Source organism: Colletotrichum orchidophilum, assembly GCF_001831195.1.
Source record: "Colletotrichum orchidophilum strain IMI 309357 chromosome Unknown Scaffold_123.1, whole genome shotgun sequence".
NCBI lineage: Eukaryota > Fungi > Ascomycota > Sordariomycetes > Glomerellales > Glomerellaceae > Colletotrichum > Colletotrichum orchidophilum.
The window spans coordinates 116,361-138,858 of NW_019173079.1; the positions used below are offsets into that span (position 1 = coordinate 116,361).

Sequence of the window (22,498 nt, forward strand, 5' to 3'; positions counted from 1 at the left end):
TCCATTACGAAACAGGCTCCTTCAAAAATGTTTTTGGCTCTAGCTGTGCATCTCGTGTTCCGCCCACAATACGGAGACACCTAGAAGAAGGATAGTCAAGACTCAGGAGCGCGTAGGGAGGGATCTGTTGTGGACCACGTACCACAAGGCTTTCATCTTGTTGATTGATGATCGCCCCAAGGGTGTTGTGGGTTATCTCCTTATTATGTGACGAGGATTTTGCCAAGACGCAACAACCAACAACGGAGAGCTTCTCGAAAGGAGGGGTAATCCCGCATACGCATGTGTACGCCCAAGAGTTCTGCGCTCTCCTTAACCCCTCTGCTCAAACGGTTTCGCCGATGACATTATCCCATCACCCCAAAACGCCCGGGATATGATTGAATAAAGAATGGAGGCCACAGACCAAACCAGCACGGCCGCTACGACTGCATCTCCGATCGCGGCTACCATTGGGCCTACAGCAGGAGCGGCCGATCTGGTGAGAACTTTCGCGTCAACCCCGGATCCTGTGTCAGGGCTTGTAAACTCGGAGAACCTGCCCTGAATAGGGCGGGAGAGAAGCAGTGTATTGATAAAATACGAAGTGATAGAATCCTGTTGTCGCAGCCGACGATCATGATCGTGATTCTTTGGCGGACTCCGAAAGGTGTGTGCGCGGCTTTCAAATGCCAAGTGAGAGATAACACTGAAAGAAACTGGTAAAGCATTGCGACCGAGTCAACTGCTTCTCTTGCCGAGAGTATTGCCGAATACCGTAGAATTCATGGTCGAACTTATACGCAAAAGGCCGATTACTGGGGCCCAAACGATGAGCAGCAAAACAAAGGGCTTGATCTCGCGTGAGTGGGAAAATATTGCCTCCGTACCCCCCCCCCCCCCCCCCACGCCAGAAGCTGCGACGGGCCCCCGACGCTCCCGCGGGACCCCCCCCCCCCCCGCACTCCCGCTCCCGCCCCCCCCCGGCACGGCCGCCCCCCGCGGAGGGGTCCTTCCCGGGGGGGGGCGCCCCCCCCCCCCCCCCCCCCCCTACTTGGCTAATGCTGGCTGCGTTCCAAAAGGCACTACTGGGAAACCCTCCTCCTCGGCGACAAGCTTTTCCTATCGCCACTGGGAAATGGCCCGATGGTAAGAGGTCCTTTCAGTGAGGCAGGACCCATCTCTGACGAATAAAACAGAAAGTCCTCGATTTGGGTACCGGTACTGGTATTTGGGCAATGTAGGTTTTGCGCCCCATGCCACCCAAAATGCTCCCTTTGGAATAAGGACAAAGCTGATGAGGGACGCAGTGACTTCGCCGACGAGTTCCCGTCTTCCGGAGTAACGGGTGTCGACATCTCCCCCATCCAGCCTGGGTGGGTGCCCCCAAACTGCAAGTTCCAAATCGACGATGTCGAACAGCCGTGGACATGGACACCCAACTTCGATTTCATTCACCTCCGCCACATGGAGGCCTGCATCTCCGACTGGAAAGCTTTCTACAAGAAAATCTATGACCACCTCAAGCCCGGCGGTTACTTTGAAATCAAGGACTTTGACATTGAGTTCCGCTCTCAGGCGTACGGGGACTCTCTCCCGGAAGACCACGTCTACCGCCGATGGGGCCAGGTCTTCTTCGAGGCTGCAAACCGGCTCGGCAAGTCCATGGACCAGTCCCGGGGCGGCCACAAGATCGCTGACGCCATGAGAGACGCCGGTTTCGTCGACGTTGTGGAGAGGAGCTGGCCTGTGCCTATCGGGGGCTGGCCGAAGGATCCCACGCTGAAGGAGGTTGGGATTTGCAACCTAGAGTTCCACGACCAATCACTGGAGGGCTTCTCCATGTTTTTGTTGACTCAGGTGATGGGTTGGGAGACAATACCGGCAGGGGTATTCGTCGCCGAGGCACGCAAAGCTCTCAAGGACCCAAAGCTTCAGACGGTGATATACTTGTGAGTCGCTCTTCCATATAGCTGGTTCTGGAGCCTTGTCAAGACATTGCTGACATGAAATAGGCAAGACGTTTACGGACGCAAGCCCGAGGATGCAGTTTAACTTGGAATCTATCAGCCGGTTCCTGTTCTTTGAGAGACTCGTTGATCTCAGCGAGTCGTTCGTGGCTAGACTGATTCAAGATCTTACTACAATTGCTATGGAACAACTTGAGAGATGAATGGGGACGGGGACAACAAGCGTTGGCCTTGCCTGTTTGACCGTTTGACCGTGCTTCGAAAACCCTTCGACTAGTATTCCACAGTCTATACTTTACAGCTTTGACTTTAACTCCAGTTCGATCGCCTCCAGACCTGACGGTCCACTATAAAGCTGCGCTTGTAAACCATTCGTGTTGATCTAATGACAAAGCTGTTAGCTACATGTAACTTGCCATCATCGACATCAAATTCAAGGTTGGTGATCCGAACTTACGTGTCTCGGCCCAAGTTGATCCACACGTTCTACGCCAAGTAGCCTCATGGCGGTGACAGTCTCATCCGCAAGAACTGCGCAAAACTATCAGCTCCAAGGAAGTAACCCTCACGGTTGGGATAGACTCACTCTGCAATGCCCTTTCTACTCCCGCTTGTCCCCCGACCGCCAAACTGTACAGCGCCGCCCTCCCGATACCTACGCCTTTGGCCCCCAACGCCAGTGCTTTGACGACGTCTGTACCCCTTTTAATGCCTCCATCGATGAGAACATCAATCTTGTCAAAGACCTCTGGGCAGAATTTCCGAATTTCTAGAAGCACTTGAACAGGTGTCATCGTCGTGTCCAGAGCCCGTCCGCCATGATTGGAAATAATAATGCCCTTTACGCTCGGAAAGAGGGTCGCCGCGTATGCATCCTCGTGAGTCTGGATGCCTTTCAACACTATTGGGAGCGACGTGTGCTTGACGAGCCAGGTCAGCGTCCTTTTCCACGTGAGTGCTGACTCCGTGCCCCAAACTCCCGGCGGCCCGCCTCCCGCAACCTCGGCCATCTTGAATCGCTCATCCGCTTCTCGCTTGCCGGGAAATGGGGCGTCTAGAGTAAGCACGATGAATTTGATTTGAGGAATCGCTCGTATCTGTGCTAGTGTCCTCTCTGTGGCTTCAATGTCCTTCAAGACGTAGAGCTGCCAAGCAAATGTCGCGTCTGGTCCAGCCTGGACAATCGCCGAGGGAGACATTGAGGCATTCTTGCTGATAATCTGCAGGCCCTTGAACTTTGAACACGCTGCTGCGATGCCCGCCTCGCCTATCGGTTGGGCCAATTTGGCCATGGCCGCGGGCGAAACGTAGATTGGCATTCCGACCGGATTCCCAAGCAGACTGGTCGACAGAGAGCACCGGGTACAGTCAACAAAGACCCGTGGTCGTAGGAGTATGGACCGGAAGATGGTGCCATTCGCGATCTTGGTGACCTCGTCGTCGGTTCCAGAGGCGTAGTATGAGATGGCCTTTGGGCTCAGCTTTTGCAAGGCATACTGCTCCATCTCAGAAATGCTGAGGATTTGAGACACTGGAGGTACGCCTTCTGAGCTTTCTGGTGATGGCGAAGAGTTTGAAGGTACGTCTGCGGGAGGACCATTTGTTTGCGGCGGAGCTTCCGATGCTGCGACTTCAAAGGTTCCCATCAGTTGATCAGGCCGGAGATACTCTTCCAAGAGCTCAATCGGATGCACTGCGTCAAACGCTGCGGTCGCATCTTTGCCGGCATTCTTCAGGAGAATGGCTTTACCGCCTGGATGGCTGGGGAGAAACGACGTGATCTACCGCCTGTGGTAAGTTTTGAGGTACCTATCATAAGAGGGCCATGAAAGATACATCGTAGACTTTGCCGTGGATGACCATCCAGCAATCATCGGATGTCTGGTGTTGACGCACTGGGAACGTTTAGCTTTTTGTTTGTATCACCATGTAGCATGAGGCAATCACCTTCGGGGAGCGACCACGTTGGGCTCATGATGGCTACAGATTACTAGCCTCATACATTGTTTACTTTTGTAGACGAGTGAAATCAGGGCAATGCAACTGTTGTCGAGGATGGCTGTTTTGATGATCACAAGTGGTAGAGCACGAAGCAGAACACTCCTCCATCAGGCATCTATTAGTGGTATTGAGCATGCATTTCACCATATTACCGCAACTTGATTTTGACTGATCTCAGTCGGGTATTTATATTCCCATATGCTTCTTCCGGATGCGGGTTTCCATATCCCCGCTGGAGGTGGACACTTTCCCCAGGGTCCCCGCAATATGGCCCACTCTCTCCTCACCGTCTTGGCCGACCCCAAACCCCAACTTCCCGCTAATTCAGCTGAAAGGCCACCATAGACTTCCGGGGAGGAGAAAGCCTTGCCCGGAATGCCGAGGGCTTCTTGAGATATGGTTATGGAAGATGACGCAAAGGATTAGGCAGAAGTAGAAGACGCCAAACGTGTTGTGGTTCGACTCCTCGCCTGTAGCCTTGTACTAGCCAGCGAGCCGCGAAAGATAGGTCTTTACGAACAACGTAAGTAGCCACGCGCCACGGCACTTTTGTAATTTACCAAGTCATTTTAGCTTTGGAACGTCCCTTCATGGTCTGAGGAAATGGCTTTTGAGGACACAGTCGGGCTAGTTAGCGTAAAGGATCTTAACCGTCGCCAGACTATGGTAGTTAGTTGTCGACCCGTCCCCCAATACACTGTCGCAATTCTTCAACTTGATGAATTATCCCCAAACTCTTGATATTAGAGAACCTATCTTTGAATACCGGGATAGTTCACCAGAAACAACTTTTATTACCATCATGCATGTACAAACTCATCAAACGTACCTAAGAGACCGGGCCGGCAAATGCCAGCTGCGAAGACACTCGGAGCCTGAGGTGCCATGATTACATAATGATACAACTCCACCTTTAATTTCCAGCCCCTTTCTGAGGTGCTTAATTGGAAAAGAGGCTCAACAGAACTCTTGAGTCAACATAATACATAGATTCTTGTTTCTGATTACCTTAGTCTGACAAGTCTTCTCAATATGGGCCGAGAGCAGAGACGAAAGAAGCCAAAACGGCAGGAACGCCACCGGCAAGAGGAGCAGCAACAAAATCATCAGATACAGCAGAGACTACAGCAACTAAAGCAAGAGGCGCGCAAGCAGGAACAGAGGTTGAAGCAACAACAAAACCAGCAACAGGGAAAGAAGAAGCGGTGGTCTTCGAGAAGCCGACCTCAATTCAATCCCAAAAATCGTCCCGACTGGTTTTTCCGTCATCTGGATATCCTAGAGTATCAATCTGCCGATCACGAAAGGAGAGTCTTTGGGGAAGATCTTTCTGACATTGAGCCCTCTAAGAAGGATTGCACCCACGAAGAAGATGGCTCTGAATGCGAGTGTGAAATACCGGTTCTGCGAGAGTACACAGGCGACGATAAGGAAGAAGAGCTGTTTCGTAAAGCGAGATGGCAACGGGAGATGTACAAGCGCGAAGTGTTCCCCGAATCCAGCAAGCACTATCAGATTGAACGAAAGAAAAGGATGGAGCACCATGGAACGACAGAACAAGGAAAGATTCAGGAAGATCAAGTCGGCCGTCGAGACTCTGCTACGGAACGAATCAAGAGAGGAGAGAAAGCCTCTTTACTATATGAGCCGCAACATCACGTCCAAATTCGACTTGGTCTCTGAAGAATACACAGCTCCCGTAGATCCCGATGGTATCCGCACGAGCTGTACGATTGACTTTTCAGACATGGGATCATTTCGCGCCATGAAGGTCCCATCGCTCAGGGGCTTGACCGAATTGAAGGTCGGCAGGCAATTGACTGGGTGTCTATCCATTGACGGCGCAGAGGATTCCGACGATGAGATCCGAGTTGAATTTGAATCATTCGAGTGCCCTCAAACTCCGGGAGTGTATTAGATTCTCACGGACAGAGACGACGGAGCTCGAGAGTTGAAGATTGAATTTCTCAATGACGATTATGTCATACTGGATGTTCATCCGGATGCAGTCTTCTGCAATGAAAGCGGGGGAAGACTGTCTACGTGGCTCAAAAACCCTCTGTCTCGGTATCGGTTTTACGGCATAAATAGGGCTTTGAGTGATGATAGATTTTACCGAGGATGAAATAGTCAGAAGTCAGAAAGACGAGAGCGGCGTGCCTCTTGATAGGTGCTGTGTAGGCAATTGATGTTTAATAGAGAAGTTGTTGGAGAGAATGAAGAGTTGTTAAAATGAATGTTGAGTTTCGATCCGGATTGTGAGTTGTGATTATGATCGATGAGAGGAGAATGCTGTAAAAATTTACATAACAGATTTCCGTTGACTTACATGCATCAGGCTGAGCATCGCTGAAGTCTGTATCACTATCTTCACTTTCGCCCCGACATGACCGTGAGGATGGAATCAACGAAGATCCATCTCCCATACAGCGTGGATTCGGTACAGTATTACAGGGTGTCTCGAAAGCGGTAGCGAACGCAGACGTTTGAGGTGAAGCCCGTGCTTCCCCGCACAAGCCCCCCACATCGCTAATCGCCCACAGAAAAAGATGCTAGTTACGAGATATGACCTGTTGTATTCGTGAAACAGGCTATGTCAATTGACTGGCTTCACAGGCCAGGTTTCATTCTCAAACACTCTTACGAGACGGAAACAAACCAATAGTGAGCAAGCATCTCAAACGAGCAAGCGACTCAAACAAGCAAGCGGGTCGAGTATCAACAAGTTGCGATCCTCGTGATGCCCACTGCCTCATCGCCTAACTCTGTTGAAACTGGTTCGGACAATCATGCGCTCAGAAAGATGAAAAGGGGCGATGCGAAGTGATATTTTTTTCACCGCGAAGGGTTGAAAAAGCCGAAAAGATGTTTGCAAGTAACTTTCTAGCTCGTCGCTTTGGAACTTTTCGAGGTCAAGCGTGGTGATTTCATAGATGCCAGCAACATTAGTTGACATTTAGCGCAAAGCGAAGCCCTCACTGGGAATTTGAACTTATGCATCTAGTAGTCGATCTGGTCCAAGCAGCTGCTGGAGAAGCATTGCACATTTGAATGGAACAAGTAGATAGGAGGTAAAATTGGGAAAGAGAGAGAGATGAGAACATGACGTTAATAGGCATGCGTGAGATCGGAAGACTAAGAGGATGAGTAGAACGAGGGTAGCCTCACTTCTGACTTTACAGTCCAGGCAGTATATATTCTGGAGTGTTTAGACGCATCAAAATTGATTACCGAAGGACTGGCATTACATGATCTTTTCAATGCTCAGGGAACCACTTGAGGACACACTCCATCTCTTCAACGACGCTCTGCTCTAGCGAAGTCCATCCATCTTGACCTCCCCATTTGTGAAGCAATCTAAGCTGTTGGTCGTAATCGGCTGTGACCTCAAGTTTGGTCTGGTTCGGGAAGTCTTCCATGAACTTTGTCCGCGGACGGAGCCTTCGCAAGATGGCAAGTATGTCGTTCATGTTGCAATATTCGCCCCAGGCTTGCAGTCGCGCGCCGTTGCAATCGGGATCTAGTACCACCGCAACGTGCAGGAGAGCAACATCTTTCACGTCAATGTGGATGACTAGATTCGCACATCATCGCTAGTCGTTTGAAGAGAATGGTGGCGTTTATAAGGAACACTTACTGGCCTGAAACAAAGCCCCAACCTCTTCGTTTCCATCATAGAGGTTTTTTACCCACGGGTAGGGAGACAACAAATGTTTCTGGAAAAGAGCTTCGCCCAATACTGTTGAGGGGCTGACAACATTGACGGTATAGTGAGGATTGTTCTTTTCGACAAAGGCCCATAATGCCTTCTCCGCCTCGACCTTGCTAGCCTGGTAGACCATGTGCCAATGATTGGGGGCGTGCGGAGGCGGAGCCCAGGCAGCTTTGACTGCCTCCTCATTCCATGCGTCCGGCCCCGCGTGGGCAGTAATTCCCGGACTCAGATCAACTGCGGCGGCTATGGAGCTGGTATAGACGATCGACTTCACCGATGGCTCGCGAGCCGCGGCATTCAGGATTGAGATCACGCTGCTGACGACCGGGGGAATGACCTCTTGGGCATTATCGGAGAAGGTGAGGATCGAAGCGATGTGGGCGATGGCCGAGACCCCCTTGATCGCTTCGTCAAAGGCATGTTGGGCGCCGAGGTCGGGGACGTGTACGAGCTCGAGTTCGCCACGGTCCGCGAAAGACTTGAAAACATCCTGGGTGAGCCATGCAGCGCTCTTGAGATCTCGCACCGTTCCTCGGACCTTGTATCCACGTTCGAGAAATTGTTTGACTGTGTGCGCCGCTATATGACCGGTAGCACCGGTAATGAGGACCCAGGAGCCTTTGGGAACTGCGGTTTTGGGGCTTGACATTGCAACGAAGTTTCCGAAGATTCAAGATTTGTGATGAGATTTAGGATTTATTCTGTCAGATGTGTGTAGAATTGAATCTTCTGGTTCCTCGCGAATGCGAGCTTCTATATAGTACCTGTCAAAATCAAGTGTGCAGTCAGTCCTCTGAGACATCTCCAATCAAGCCAGGGCGAGAACTCGTCCATGCTCCATTGAGAAAGAGCGCACCTTGGCGGCACCTTGGTATGTATACAAGGCATCTTGAGCCGGGACTGGGAGCTTGATTCCCAATTTGGAAGCAGCAAGTCTTGGCAGCATTAGTTGCTGACAGTTGAGCCGCATAGATCTGGACTACTCCCCTTCACTGTAATACTGACTGAATTGTCTGATGACAAATGCTTTCCGCGGAAGAATTCTCGTATTTGCGGATTGGGTCCCATGACGGCTGACAAATGATATCGGCCTCGTCTCCGACCAGCCGTGGCAGTCTTCTTTCTATCACCTAGACTTGGGGGCTCGCATCCAAGTCTTTGAACGATAAGTCGAAACAACTGCCATCATGACAGGGAAACGAGGCGAAATTAAGTTCATCCATTCACATGAACAGGAAACTCTGGGAGTCACGTCGGCTGAGACGCAGCGCCGAGTTCACTCGCATGCAGCCAAGGCGGCACACGCGAAGGCAAGGCGACAGAGGGTTCTCCAGTACCAAGCCATCAAATCAGCCGAATTGCAAGCAGATATCACCTTGTACCCATTTGGCTCGCTGGGATCTGACCGGAGGGACCCCTTTGCTAGTTTTGCGAGGCGCCTTAATCCGATTGAAAACTTCCTCCTGGACTATTGTAAGTGAAACTCGCATATATCAGAGGACATCGAATTTCCAAGGTCCTGTTTTAAATGCTTCCCGCAGAAGTTTTGAAATTCAAGGAGCTTTGAATATCTAAATTCTTCCAGATGTGCGCAACGTCGTGCCATGTTCAAGATATGAGCCAAATCAGAGCGTCCTTTCCGACGGCTGTAAGCGGCCCATGAACAATCAATTTGTACAACTTGCTGCTACCAGCGATAGCGCTCTAAACGGCCTCTTCCTAGTGACATGCAGGCATCTGTCGCAGTGTCTGCCGCAACAAGAACCGCACTATACGCATCTCGCCTTACAATACAAAGTCGCCTGTGCACGGCTACTCATGGAGGCCATATCATGCTTGGAGATGAGATCCCCGATAAGTGATTCAACTATCACCCTGGCCGTTTTCTTAGCACAAGATGAGGTGAATCATTCCAACTTGCCTATGTAGCTGTGTTCTTTCGGCAGAGTATTGACACCCGACAGGTCCTTGTCGGTGATGTTACATCGACACGACGGCATCTACAAGGCGCGATCCATATGGTGAAGCATAACGGGGCGCTGAACAAGAGCGGATTCAACGTGTTTCTTTACGACATCATCCAAAACGACATTGCAAACTCCGACTTGATGCAAGAAGCTGCACCATTTCCGCAACTCCTGGGATCAATCTAGGATGAGACCTCAATGGGAACATAGCTAAATCATAGGCCACGCGTTCACAGCAAGCCTTATACGTATTTAAATATACGTAAACCTTCTATTGTACGCTCACTTATGAGTGCGAAAGCTCCTGGGTGCCCCAATCGAATGCCGGAAAAATTGTGGTTCTGGGTTATACGTCACGGCTGTCTCTCTTATCCTAAAGAAATTAGAAACAATGGGTGAATTTTCTTCTTCTTTTTATGGCACTGCTTCTCTGTCATCTCCTGTAAGACAATAAAGGTGGTTTTCATATACAAGGGCTCAGAAAGTAGGAAGAGTCCGACGTTCCGAGTTCGCAATTACACCCTCAAATGACGGAGTTGCGCATCGCGAAGGCCTGGATACATCTCAACTTTCGACTATTGTCCGTACTGTTTAAAAAACATCCTGGAAACAGAAGGCGAAGCCGGTCCCCATGATACAAATGACTAATAGCTCTATGAGGGTGACGCTTGCTTCTCATTACTAGTTGCTAGGAGAGACTGGTCACCTGTGCATGTCCCTTTCCTGACTAGGCATGGACCCAAGGAAGTGGTGCCATAGACCCGTATTTTCCCCGACAATTTATATCCCCGCGTGGACCTAGCGTCGATGCTTCCGGGGACGTAAAATCTGGGGCCCCGACGTTGCCAAATCATAATCAATGAGATGATATGCAGCTCAATCTGATATATAAACAGCTTCGCAGCAGTTTGTTGTTGGATATTATCAAGTCGCCAACTTCAAGTCCTCAGCCCTCCGCCATCCTGATCTCGTGGGTTGAACGGTCTGGTGTTATCGTTTCCACCACCTACGTTGATATCGAATCTCACATTACAGAAAGAAACAGACACCAGTGGGCGTCAAATCGGACGGAAAGCGATCCAAATTTTTAACACGATGGATCAAGCCAAGGACGGTCCTGTCCTCAAACATTTGGACGATGCCGACACCGCTGCTGATACTTATGCCGCGATCATGGCAACGCATAAGCCTAATCCACGAGGACCCGGTTACATCAGGCTTTACCTTCTTGCGACAGTGCTGTTCTTCTGTTCAACTATGAATGGTACGTAGATTACTCTCTCGCATTGGACTTCTAACGGCTAATTCTACTTAGGCTATGACAGCGCTCTGCTAGGGTCCATCAACGCGTTGCCAAACTACACGGAATACTTTGGGCTACCTACGAAGGGCAACGCAAGCACGGGTATTGTGTTCGCCATCTTTCAGGTATGAATAGGAACGAGAACTTTATCGTGTTAAGGTCACTAATCTTGGGACAAGGTCGGTCAAATGAGCGGCGCCCTCTTCATCTGGATGGCAGATTGGTACGGTCGGACCTGGCATATCTTTTTCGGCTGCCTGGGTGTCTGCGTGGGAACAATTATCACGGCACTATCCACGAGTCTGCCCATGTTCATAGGCGGCCGCTTCATCTTGTCCTTTTTCGCTACCTGTGCTCACACGTCTGCGCCCCTTTACCTGGTCGAGATCGCACCTGCTCGGTATCGCGGCACCATCGCAGGCCTCTACAACACCTTTTACAACGTGGTATGCGATACTTCAATGATAGGAAGAAAGCGTCCTTGGGCGTGTGCGACTTGGCAAGTGTTTAGGCTGTTGCTGACAGTTTAAACTCTACGCAGGGCTCGATCTTGGCAACCTCGGCAGTATACGCGTGCCACCGCTACCTCAGTGATCGAGGAGACTTGGATTGGAGAATACCACTGTGGCTACAAATGGTGTGCCCTGGATTTGTCTGCGTCTTGATCAAGTTCTTCCCCGAATCTCCCCGATGGTATGTGCCCTTCAACCCCGAACCCGAATGTTTGTCTGATGCCGGGACAGGCTCGTCGCCAAAGACCGGCATGATGAGGCCAAGAACATCATAGCAACTTACCACACCAACGGAGATTTGGACCATCCTCTCGTAGACCTCCAGATGAAAGAAATGATTAACTCGATCGATCCGACTCACGCAGCATCGTGGAAAGATCTCTTCGACTTGAGAGTCCTCGTTGAGACCCGGTCTAGCAGGTACAGGCTCATGCTCAACATTGCGTTCTCTTGGTTTGGACAATTCAGCGGCAACAATATCAGTAAGTCTTTTCACGTGACCCCTTCATCTTATTCTTGAGCAACTCACAAATACTTGCCAGTCTCATACTACCTCCCCATCATGCTCGCGGGTGTCGGCATCACCGATACGGACACGAAGCTGATCCTCAACATCGTATACTCTGTCATTGGCTGGGTTTTCTCAACCGCAGGCTCTCGTCTCCACGACGTTGTCGGGCGCCGTAAGATGCTCATTGGCACGGCATCGGGTATGACTGTTTGTCTGGCCCTCGTCGCGGGCTGCTCTGCGGGCTACACCGACTACGGCAACAAGACGGCTTCGACGGTCAGCATCGTTTTCATCTTTATCTTTGGTGCCATCTTTGCCACAGGGTTCACGCCGATGCAACCCATCTACCCGGCCGAGGTCGTCAGTAACAAGATGCGCGCCAAGGCGATGGGGACTTTCAAGCTGACGGCTGGTGCGGCGGGATTTCTCAACACTTTTGTTGGACCTATAGCTCTCTCAAATGTGAGTCCATATTCAGAAGCTGGATTGACAGATTTCGCTGAACTTCAGTACTGACGAAAAAAATCATGGCAGATTGGTTATTGGTTTTATGTCTTCTTCGTGGCCTGGGATAGTTTCGAAATCCTCTTCATGTATTTCTTCTTCGTTGAAACCAAGGGCTTCACGTTGGAGGAACTTGATGAAGTTTTTGAAGCAGAAAACCCCCGGAAAGCTTCGGTAGAGGCCAAAAAGAGACAACAGCAGATTATGAGGCAGGGTCCAGTTGCGGCTTGATATAGAGTCTTCTATGTATCCCTACAGACGTAGGATTTGCCCGCGATGATTCCGCGTTAGATGAGATCGAGTTCAATCTCTGGCCTGTCCTGAAGCCAAGACTCATTCCTCAAGACAAACCATCCAACACGTTTCCATTTACCCTCGTGCGGAACAATCATCAAACCCTCTTTATCGATCAGCGGGAGGCCCCAGACGTCTTCGAAATGTGATGCTTCCTCGGGCACATCAAAGGCTCCCGCGGCTACAACCCTTTCTTCACTGTCAGATGAATTTGGCTTTAACCCAGTCGAGACGAGTAAGACTGCGTGATTTAACATTCTCTTGTAAGGAAGCCATCGCTTTCTTGACGTGTCCGCCTCGAACCAATCGACAACGCCCGTCTTGATCAAAGTTGCCTTTGCCGGGCGCCCCAGGATTTGTAATGTACAAGACGGCATGTGGAGGGCAGTGACGTCGCAGTCTCCTGCGGTCGTCCATCTTGTGCCCAGCTTAGGCTTTATCTTGACATAATTGCTGTCCTGGAACAGTTTTGATTTTCTCGGATTGTAGACACGACGGAGAGGCCCTTCGACAGACGCCCAGGACCACGATGGCGCGCGGATCACCGGCGCTGGGGCAAAGGGAGTTGGTTTCGGACGCGTGACCGAGTCGTTGAAAAACGCATGCACCTGGTTGCGTGGTTTCCACAACAGGCCTCTGACTAGATCTTCCTCCCATATGCCCGCGAGGTAGCGAGATTTCAGCACGTCTTGCGCAAGCTTCGCGATCGAGGCGATGGCTGCAAAGATATCATGCGGATTCGACAGAGCTCTCATTGTAAACATATCGACGTATTCGTACCACATCTTGAGGGTTGTCTCTTTATCGGCTGCCGAGTGTGGAGCGCCGGTAGAGAAGCCGGGAGTAAGGAAGGTGGGCTCGAGGTCTTGGAAATCGACTTGGCCATCTTCCCAATTCTTTTCCTCGCGGCATTGGTAGATCATCTGCTCCTTACCAAATATGATGGCCCGGGTTGAGAGCTTTTCTTCCTGGAAACACCATCCACGGGTGGACACGGGTCCGATAACAGTAGACCTCGGGAGGCAGATGCCGACGGTATCTTTCGTGTTTGGGCCGAGCGGCAAGGCACAAGGAGGGACATTTTGACTTAGTCGGTTCGTGAGGAAACCGTGACGGGCATCATCCGAGCGACCGGCAATTATGGTCAAAGCCGCGTTGCCGTAGACGTGTGCCATGCGTTGCGATTCGAAGGCCCAGTCATCGGCATCGCCCTGTATGATGCAAAGCGCATCGATCCAGAGGTATTCAACGCCTAGAGAGCGCGCGAAGCGAATAGACTCTTGATGAGTCTTGGTTAGCTTTCCTTCCATGACGCCATCCAAGAGCTCATCTTTGGTCTTGTGCGTCAAAGTGAAGGTATCTTTGCCGGGACCCCAGCAATAGGACAGGGCAATGTACGGCTCTCTGAGGCCATTCGTGACTTTCAGTCTCGGTTTTTCGACATCTTTGCCCACCGCAATGACACGAGTCGGCATCTCCAAGGACCTCGGTTTGCAGAGCTTGTGAGAGGTTCTGCACTTTTTCAAGCGCCAACCCGCCAGTTCCATGTAGAGATTAGGGTCGTGGTCCGCAGTTATAAACCGTTCAATGTACTTGGACGCTGCCGGCGTTGTGTGGCTTCTGCTGATGATTAGATCTTGTTCAATAAGTTCAATTTGCCGAGGCGTAGCAAAATCAAGAGTAATTCAAGCGTATAGACCAGTATCACATAGAACATGGGGATGGCTTACGCAAAAAGAGCCAGACGGGAGGCAAATGGCATGCCAGGGCTATTAGTTTCTCCCTGACCACCGTCCGGATACATTCTTCCACAGGAGATCCATATTGCACATCCGGGAAGGTCTTTGCTAGTGCTGCGGTTGCCTAGCCTCACCTCTCCATGTAGCCAAACGCTGGAGAAAAAGGATTCTTTTTTGTAGCCTGGCGGTATTTGATTACTGAGAAGGGCGTCGGTGATGCTGTGATGGGTGTCTTCCATGACGCGCGTGTAGCAAAGAGTGCAAAAGGGGCATTGCGCAGCGGCGCTTCGCTGGAGGGCCTTGAGGCTGGGGTGAAAACGAACATCTGTGGCGTCTAGTTGCTCAATGTCGAGTTTGGCACAAATCTCGCAAAGCGACATGGCTATTGCTTGCGTACTTCCAACAGCTCAACCAAAGCGATGCCGGTGTGACTGTCACAAGAGACAACATGAGGAACATGGTGGTGCCAGTTCGTGGCTGACTCGGGATGCCCATCCTCACCTCACAACTCCACCAGCCAGCAGGATTCAGAAATGGGCGCAACGTAATATTTCTATTGGTCGACGAGCATTGGGACGTCCTAAATATGCAGGTAATACGCCAAGTTCCGCTGGGCCCATGTACTGCGTAGGCTTGGAGCTTCTAGCTGATGGTGGATTCGCAAGGGGGCGAAGACACTGCCGGTGGAGAGGTACGGAAACCTGTACAGCAGCATATACATCATTAAATTGCAGGAGAATAAGTGCTTTCGGGTTTTATTCAACACTTATTATGGGAAGAGTCTCGACTGAAGGCGAAAGATGTCATCGTGACAAAACATGGGTGGGAAGTATCCAGTCCAGGAATGGGCGGAACGCATCCGCGCTGAAGTACAATTCTTCGTCCTCCAGGCTCGCCTTACATAAGCAGAGCCGCGACGCTAACAGGCACTGATAAGATAAGCATTGACCCACCCCTCCCAAATTTGGATTTTTTTTTTTTGATCTGCTTAGGATTGCCTGCGTCGCAAACTCCTGCTGCGGATTCCTCTGAACATCACACTTTCGCGGCACGACAATATCCACGATGAAGAGAAAAGCCGACGAGACCGCCACCGCGCCCGAGAGCGAGAAGCGCGCAAAGACAGAAGTTTCTACACCTGAACTATCATTCTCCGATCTGGGCCTCGACACACGGTTAGTGCAGGCCGTCGCCGCCGAGAGCTTCAAGGACCCAACACCCGTGCAACAGAAGGCCATTCCTTTGGCCTTGGACGGCAAAGATGTCGCTGCGAAGGCGCCAACAGGTTCCGGAAAGACGGCTGCTTACGTCCTGCCCGTTCTCTCGAGTATCCTGAAGCGAAAAGCTGTATGTAGCAGCGTTGTCGATACCAAAAGTGAACTCTGCTAACCACCAAAATCTTCAGACCGATTCTTCCCCCGCCACGACTGCCCTGATCCTCGTCCCGACCCGTGAGCTTGCCGACCAAGTTGTCAAAGCGATCGAGCAGTTCTCAGCATACTGCGCAAAAGACATCCACGCAGTCAAGCTCGTCGACAAGATCTCCGATGCGGTTCAGCGTTCCCTCCTCTCAAACTTCCCCGACGTCGTCGTGTCCACCCCCGCTACCGCATGGCGTAACATTACCTCCGAAGCATTATCCCTCGACAATCTGACGTGCTTGGTCCTTGATGAGGCTGACCTTATCCTGTCATACGGCTACGACGAAGACCTCGAGAACATTGCGCGAAAGCTACCCAAGGGTGTCCAGCTCTTGCTAATGAGCGCGACACTGTCTACAGACGTTACAACTCTGGGAGGCATCTTTGGACGCAAGCCGACAATTCTGGATCTCGACGAAGAGGAGACAGAGAATGACAACCTGTCGCAATTCGTTGTCAGCTGCGGAGAAGACGAAAAGTTCCTTTTGGCATTCATCATTTTTAAGCTGAAGCTTGTCAAGGGTAAATGTCTCATCTTTGTAAACGACGTCGATCGTTCGTACCGCCTGAAGCTATTCCTCGAGCAGTTCCAGGTCCGAAGTTGTATCCTGAATTCGGAATTGCCTGTCACATCGAGAGCGCATGTGCTGGAGGAGTTCAACCGGGGAGTCTACGACATCATCATAGCGTCCGATGAGAAGAGCGCGATGGGTACCGAAGAGAAAGACGGCGAAGAAGGTGACGGTTTGGAGCAAAAGAAGGAAAAGGACTCAAAGAAGAAGCGGAAGTCGAAACGAGACGCAGAGTTTGGCGTCTCACGAGGCATTGACTTCAAGAACGTGGCTGCGGTGGTCAACTTTGATCTGCCGACGTCCGCATCATCATACACACATCGCATCGGCCGCACAGCGCGCGCTGGCCGGACAGGCATGGCATTGTCCTTTTACGTGCCTCAAGAGCTGTACCGCAAGCACGTCCCCACGAGCATAGAAACCGCGGAGAACGATGAGAAGATCTTGGCCAGGATCAAGAAGCAACAGGCGAAGCTAGGCAAGGAGGTGAAGCCTTACAACTTCAAGAAGGAGCATCTTGATGCGTTCAGGTATCGTCTGGACGATGCCTTGAGAGCAGTCACCAAGGTTGCAGTTCGTGAGGCGCGTATGAGAGAACTGAAGCAAGAGATCCTCAAGAGCGAGAAGTTGAAGAGGTATGTTTTACTAGATGACCTGGCTCGTCATTTTGACCGCGAGTGTAGACCGGAACCCTGCTAACCAACCTCAGGTACTTTGAGGAGAACCCAACAGAGTTGCAGCACCTCAGACATGACGGCGAATTGAGGACAGCCAGACAACAGCCTCACCTGAGGCACGTACCCGAATACCTGTTGCCCAAGGAAGGCAAGGATTCACTCACAAAGAACGACATTGGTATGGTGCCGTTTCGAAAGGTTGGTGGCAAGCAGAGGAGGAATAAGAGCAAGCCCGGTCGCGGCAAGAAGGTGGGAACAAGGAAAGTCAATCCCTTGAAGACTTTCAAGGCACGGAGGAAATGAGTAAAAAACCTCAAACTTTTCCCGGAATCGGTGGACTGTAGATACTAATAGCGACTCCCATTGTTTCCTGAAATGATTATGCGACCCGCACGAACCTGATCTCGAGTTACTCAGCGGCGATATTTTCAAACTCTGTGCATATCTCTAACCATGTCGTACTCGTAACCGCTCCGACTACTGCGCAGCGCCAATCATGACGCGGCTGTCTTGGGTTCGATCTGCGCCTATGGTCAGCCGTCCGAGCTATAGCGATCTCTTATGATCGTGACAACTCTCTTAGAGTTCGCGCTATACGTTGTCAATTCGATCGGCGCCCCGGTCTACGACAGACGAAGGAATGCGATGGTAACTATACTCAAGGTGTTCGGACTGTTGGCCTTCGGTTCTTGCCCCCTAAATGGCCTAGTTCGCACAGCCAAGCCTTGTGCTCGCGATTCAGGCGATCTGACAAGAGAGAACTTCTCCTTGAAGGCCTTGGACGGACAAACTCTGGCCTGCAAGGAGGCCTGCTGCATGCCATCGGGGCGTGGTCCGAAGGTGGTTCCGTGCCTCGTTGACATCGGGGAGGAAGAAAACAAAGGGGCGAAGGAAATGCTCAGACGGAGGCGCTGGAGGCGCTGGAGCCACGGACAATGTGTTTCGGGATGACTCAAAAGTCATCTCATCTCTCGGCCTTTGCGAACCTCTTGATCGCAGCCCCTCCCCCATACCGACGAATCGCCAACGGTTCCGAAAAGTCTCGACGGTTTGATGGAAAGGCTTGTGGCATCGCGGATTGTTCCGGAGCACGGACGGCGCCCCGGTGCAACTCGGTCTGCGGACTTCGCGGACACGCCCCGATCAACGTCCATCTCGCGACGTCAGCTACAACCGGGCGGTTGCCGGCGAGAACCTGACTAGCCGCGCAAAAATTGAATAAGTCATGTTCCTTGAATTGCAAATGAGCGTCGCCGGAGCATGTCGCAGGACGCTGTTAGCATGCATATTCGAGCATTGCCTGTCAGAGCACGCTGTTAGTATTTGGACGACTTGCGACGGATATAATGTGGGATTCTGGATACAACCACCAGACGAACGCCGCCTTCTTTCCCAGTACGCACGCAAGGCACCAAAGTCGACTAGTACCACGCACCTAAATCTTTTCAGCCTTCAACATAAAAAGGTGGCCAAGTCCATTCTCAAGCTAGAGCCTTGGCTGTCTCACACGGAGAGGCGTGAGTTATTAGACCATGAGAACCACCATCATACCGCCATATGCGCCATGCTCTCTTCAATCGTCAGACATTGACAAGGCCGCAACCATGACAGCAAAGGCAAAGACAAACACCACGGCCGGGGCCGCCATCTATGTGCCTATACTCCTCCGCTATATCTACGATCCCGTCGTTCTCGGCTTCTACTGCCCCCAGGCATGGCGGATCACCTCGAAAAGCATGCGGGAATTCTTCAACAGGCACATCGCCAGCGCCTCGGCCCGATCCCAGTTGCACAACCTGTGCGAAACACCAGGCGCTCTCTCGCCATGCCGGATCCTAGACATTGGCGTCGGCACGGGATACTTTCTCAAGCATGCGCCGATAGCGGCCGGGTCCGAGGTCTTCCTCGCCGACCTCAACCCCGCGGCCCTCGCAGCGGCCAAGGCACGAACGCTGGACGCGCACCCCCAGACGACGTGCGAGACCTCCGTCGCCGACTTTTTGGACCCCGTCGGCAAGGGCCTGTGCCGCAAGGACCTCGGCGGGGGCGACTTTGACGCCATCTCCGTCATGATGCTGCTCCACTGCGTCCCCGGCCCGCCGTCCAAAAAGGCCGAGGCGCTGACGCGGCTGCGGCATCTCCTGGCGCCTGGCGGTACGCTATTCGGGATGACGATCCTGGGACGGGGCGTGAGGCACAACCTGCTGGGGAGGCGGCTGATGTTCTGGCACAACTTACTCGGTGTGTTTGGGAACGCCGAGGACGACGTGGAGGGCATTGTCGGGCCGTTGATGGAGGTGTTTGAGACTGTCAAGTGGGAAGTCTGTGGGACGATGCTCTTGTTCGAAGCCAGTACACCCAAAACCCCAGACGTGGGGGAGGTCTACTAGGCCTCTCTGGTCTGTGAGGCTGTTAGGAATCAGGGGCAAGTCCAGAGGCGCGGTCTGAGGTCGCTGTTGTGTAAGACAGGGTACACTGTAATGTTGACGAGACACATGAAGAATGAATTACAAGGAACTTGGATCCTTTCTCAAGCTTGGTTTCATTCGTTGAATGGAAGGGACATCCCTTTAGAGTTGCAAATGATCTACTCCCCATCGCCAAAATGAAACTTGACTGAGGGCGGGCTGCTGCGGAACTTGCCAAAAGTCAAATGATGTTTCTTATTGGACGAATGTCTTCATTTTATGAAGGAGAAGTCGTGATAGCACAGGAACTTGGTGGAATAGAGTTAAGGGTGGTTCATGATCACTGATTCCCAGAGGGTACATATAGACATTGAGGTGACAGGAGCAGTTTGCGGTCAGTGTCTTTATACACATGTTTGACTTTGCATATCAAATTGGATTCCAAAAAAAATTTATTCTGATGAACTTAAATCCAGTGACCATCATTACTCTGGACTGATGCGTCATGTTTCCCAAGATATCCTATTCCCATCGGTCAGATGGTTCAGGGGTGGTCCTGGAGCATTGAGCAAAGGAGCGAGCCAGGTTGAAAATGGATGTTAATCCAGTGGACAGGAGTGAAAATATGCAAAAGGGAAATTTGGTTCCATAAGATGTATCCGCGCCATTGAACCTATTCACGGAAATCTAGGCAATATGTGCTCCAGGTCGTCCCTGCTGCGTGTCTATCTGAGTCCTTATAGCATCATCGTATTTGTTCAATACCTCCAGCATAATCTATGAAAATAGAGCACTTCCAGATTTATCACCCCAGCATCAGAGTACATCTTATGAAAACTACAGTGCGTTAGTCTTTGTCGTCCCCGTAACTTTGACAAGCAAGGCTTGCGCAAAGCAAACTGCAAGACGCTACAGCCCTACACGGCGGCTCTGACTCGTCGTGGTCTGAGACCTTCCATTCTCCATCTGCCCGTGGCCAAAGCTTTTTTATCAGTGTACCTCTTCTCGATTGCCTCGAGGCTGTGGCCCCGCGTCTCGACCATCACAAAGGCCACCACGATGGTGCAGATGAAGGAGCAACCGGCGAAGAGAAAATATGCACCGAAAGTTGACTTTGACAATAATACCGGTGTAATTAGCGCGACAACGTAGTTGGCACACTGTGTGATATTGTCAATACGAACCAAAACTTTCAGGGATTGAAGACTCAAGAAAGATCAAACAGAAACGTACCCAGTTTGAACTTTGTGCCAGGCTGGATGCACTGCTGCGAGTTTTTGTCGGTAGGCTTTCTACCATGAAAGTCCGGAAGCCGATGGCCCAAGTGCCACTGTATACAATGGCGAAAAGGTAGATGGACACGATGACAACCCACTTTCCGGCTCCCGCGTCAGCGTGGACCTCTCCCGCTGCATACAACGAACCCATCAATAGCATCAAAGTGGTGATGAGCACTCCACCGAGCAGGCTAGACGTCCGCCGTCCCCATCTGTCTGCTAAGAATGTTGCGGGAATCGTGACTGCGAGGATCACCAATGCGGAGACACCAGACGCGAGGAAGGTGGCCTCTTCACCGCTCAGTCCAGCTTGTGTGAAGAGTATAGGCGCATAGTAGAGGATCCCGTCGATGCCGCTCCACTGCTGCATCCCCAGCAGGAAACAGCCAAAGATGGTCCTGCTCCGGAAGGGTGCCGAGAAGGCTTCCCTGGAATCGGTAAACATCTGTCGTAGAGTTTGCAGCAATGAAACGTCGGGTCTTTGTTCTTGCGCCTGGGCCAGGGATTGCTCTAAAAGGTCCTCTCGCTCGCTCTGATCCAGGCCCAGGCGGTCCAGAACGTGACGGGCCTCTTCGATCCTGCCTTTACCGAGCAGCCACCTGGGCGATGGCGGGACGATCCAGTACGTACTGGAGAGGGCGAATCCCAAAAATGAAGCCACGGCCAGCGGGAGGCGCCATGCCAGGGACGATGCTTCGATACGAGCGGTGCCGTAGCACATGAAGTAGCCGGTGACGATCCCAGTGACAATGGAAAACTGCGGCAGGGCCGTGATGATACCCCGGACTCGGGCAGGCGATATCTCTGACACTTGTACATAAACGTTGCTCAGGAACATGCCCTCGCCAACGCCCTTGACGAGACGGCCCAAGATGAAGACCCCGAGGACAGGCGAAGCACACTCTATGCTAGTGCCGCAGCCGTAGACGAAGGCGCCCAGAGAAAAGAGGAGGACGTGCCCGAAACGGTCTGCCATGGCACCGGACACGAGAGCTGATAGGGCGCCAGGGATGAGGACGGACGACACGATGACTCCGTGCATTGTAGGGGAGAAGTCGCCAAACGTACGACGGAAAGACGGCATTGTCGTTACGGGGCCAATGCTCCCTGTATCAAGGCTTGATAGATTGCAGCAGCTTGTCAGCTAGGGATTGTCCAGGGCTAGACACCATGACGAAAGCGACCGCGGAATGATTAGATAGTAGGAGAGGAATTGCGCGCGGGCACCAGCGGGCAGAAAGGGGGGGGGGGAGGAAGGCAGCGGGTTTCTTAGACGCACCCAAACAGCATCGCAACGCATGATGCAACGATGCTTGCTCTCACATAGAGAGGAATAGGGAACAGTGCCATATTTGCCGCCGGCAGTGTCACGGATTGGGCTGGGGGAACTATGACAGAGCTGTCGAATCGAAAGAATATCACGGGTGGGTGGTTGACGATGCAAATTGATGTGTTCAATGTTTCTTCTCAAAGGTGGTGCCGGACCTCGAAGAATTGGGAGATGGTACGGATAGCATTGGGCTTTGGGCTAGAATTCCTCCACATGTTTGGGCGAGGCCGCTGATGCCCACCACCCACAGCTCATTGGTACAGCTGTCGCGGCGTTGGGGCACGACGAGGAGGCACTACCTTATCATCTAGAAACTCT

At 51.7% G+C, this 22,498-nt stretch overlaps 9 protein-coding genes across 9 annotated transcripts; 5 read left to right on the plus strand and 4 right to left on the minus strand.

Moving 5' to 3' along the window:
• Positions 1 to 391: 391 nt before the first annotated feature.
• Positions 392 to 2,034, plus strand: CORC01_11395 (UMTA protein; the record flags this gene model as incomplete). The annotated part of the gene is made up of 7 exons (XM_022623019.1): positions 392 to 481; positions 594 to 649; positions 708 to 842; positions 1,062 to 1,128; positions 1,179 to 1,219; positions 1,290 to 1,931; positions 1,995 to 2,034. 7 exons carry the CDS (start codon positions 392 to 394, stop codon positions 2,032 to 2,034), a joined length of 1,071 nt encoding a protein of 356 aa, XP_022470492.1.
• Positions 2,035 to 2,244: 210 nt separating this feature from the next.
• CORC01_11396 (FMN-dependent dehydrogenase) lies at positions 2,245 to 3,924 on the minus strand (the record flags this gene model as incomplete). The annotated part of the gene is made up of 5 exons (XM_022623020.1): positions 2,245 to 2,331; positions 2,407 to 2,480; positions 2,536 to 3,730; positions 3,786 to 3,844; positions 3,897 to 3,924. The coding sequence occupies 5 exons, from the start codon at positions 3,922 to 3,924 to the stop codon at positions 2,245 to 2,247; spliced, it is 1,443 nt and encodes a 480-aa protein (XP_022470493.1).
• A 1,058-nt stretch (positions 3,925 to 4,982) lies between these two features.
• On the plus strand, positions 4,983 to 5,868 carry CORC01_11397 (uncharacterized protein; the record flags this gene model as incomplete). Its single annotated transcript, XM_022623021.1, has 2 exons — positions 4,983 to 5,435; positions 5,506 to 5,868. The coding sequence occupies 2 exons, from the start codon at positions 4,983 to 4,985 to the stop codon at positions 5,866 to 5,868; spliced, it is 816 nt and encodes a 271-aa protein (XP_022470494.1).
• Positions 5,869 to 7,207: 1,339 nt separating this feature from the next.
• CORC01_11398 (uncharacterized protein) lies at positions 7,208 to 8,314 on the minus strand (the record flags this gene model as incomplete). Its single annotated transcript, XM_022623022.1, has 2 exons — positions 7,208 to 7,524; positions 7,588 to 8,314. The coding sequence occupies 2 exons, from the start codon at positions 8,312 to 8,314 to the stop codon at positions 7,208 to 7,210; spliced, it is 1,044 nt and encodes a 347-aa protein (XP_022470495.1).
• Positions 8,315 to 10,727: 2,413 nt separating this feature from the next.
• On the plus strand, positions 10,728 to 12,693 carry CORC01_11399 (lactose permease; the record flags this gene model as incomplete). Its single annotated transcript, XM_022623023.1, has 7 exons — positions 10,728 to 10,896; positions 10,948 to 11,060; positions 11,115 to 11,381; positions 11,477 to 11,628; positions 11,679 to 11,929; positions 11,990 to 12,420; positions 12,493 to 12,693. The coding sequence occupies 7 exons, from the start codon at positions 10,728 to 10,730 to the stop codon at positions 12,691 to 12,693; spliced, it is 1,584 nt and encodes a 527-aa protein (XP_022470496.1).
• Positions 12,694 to 12,749: 56 nt separating this feature from the next.
• Positions 12,750 to 14,875, minus strand: CORC01_11400 (heterokaryon incompatibility protein; the record flags this gene model as incomplete). The annotated part of the gene is made up of 2 exons (XM_022623024.1): positions 12,750 to 14,376; positions 14,487 to 14,875. The coding sequence occupies 2 exons, from the start codon at positions 14,873 to 14,875 to the stop codon at positions 12,750 to 12,752; spliced, it is 2,016 nt and encodes a 671-aa protein (XP_022470497.1).
• Positions 14,876 to 15,560: 685 nt separating this feature from the next.
• Positions 15,561 to 17,468, plus strand: CORC01_11401 (ATP-dependent RNA helicase DBP9; the record flags this gene model as incomplete). Its single annotated transcript, XM_022623025.1, has 3 exons — positions 15,561 to 15,842; positions 15,901 to 17,123; positions 17,198 to 17,468. 3 exons carry the CDS (start codon positions 15,561 to 15,563, stop codon positions 17,466 to 17,468), a joined length of 1,776 nt encoding a protein of 591 aa, XP_022470498.1.
• Positions 17,469 to 18,769: 1,301 nt separating this feature from the next.
• On the plus strand, positions 18,770 to 19,555 carry CORC01_11402 (methyltransferase; the record flags this gene model as incomplete). The annotated part of the gene is made up of 1 exon (XM_022623026.1): positions 18,770 to 19,555. The coding sequence occupies one exon, from the start codon at positions 18,770 to 18,772 to the stop codon at positions 19,553 to 19,555; it is 786 nt and encodes a 261-aa protein (XP_022470499.1).
• Positions 19,556 to 20,490: 935 nt separating this feature from the next.
• CORC01_11403 (uncharacterized protein) lies at positions 20,491 to 21,934 on the minus strand (the record flags this gene model as incomplete). The annotated part of the gene is made up of 2 exons (XM_022623027.1): positions 20,491 to 20,733; positions 20,807 to 21,934. 2 exons carry the CDS (start codon positions 21,932 to 21,934, stop codon positions 20,491 to 20,493), a joined length of 1,371 nt encoding a protein of 456 aa, XP_022470500.1.
• Positions 21,935 to 22,498: the final 564 nt, after the last annotated feature.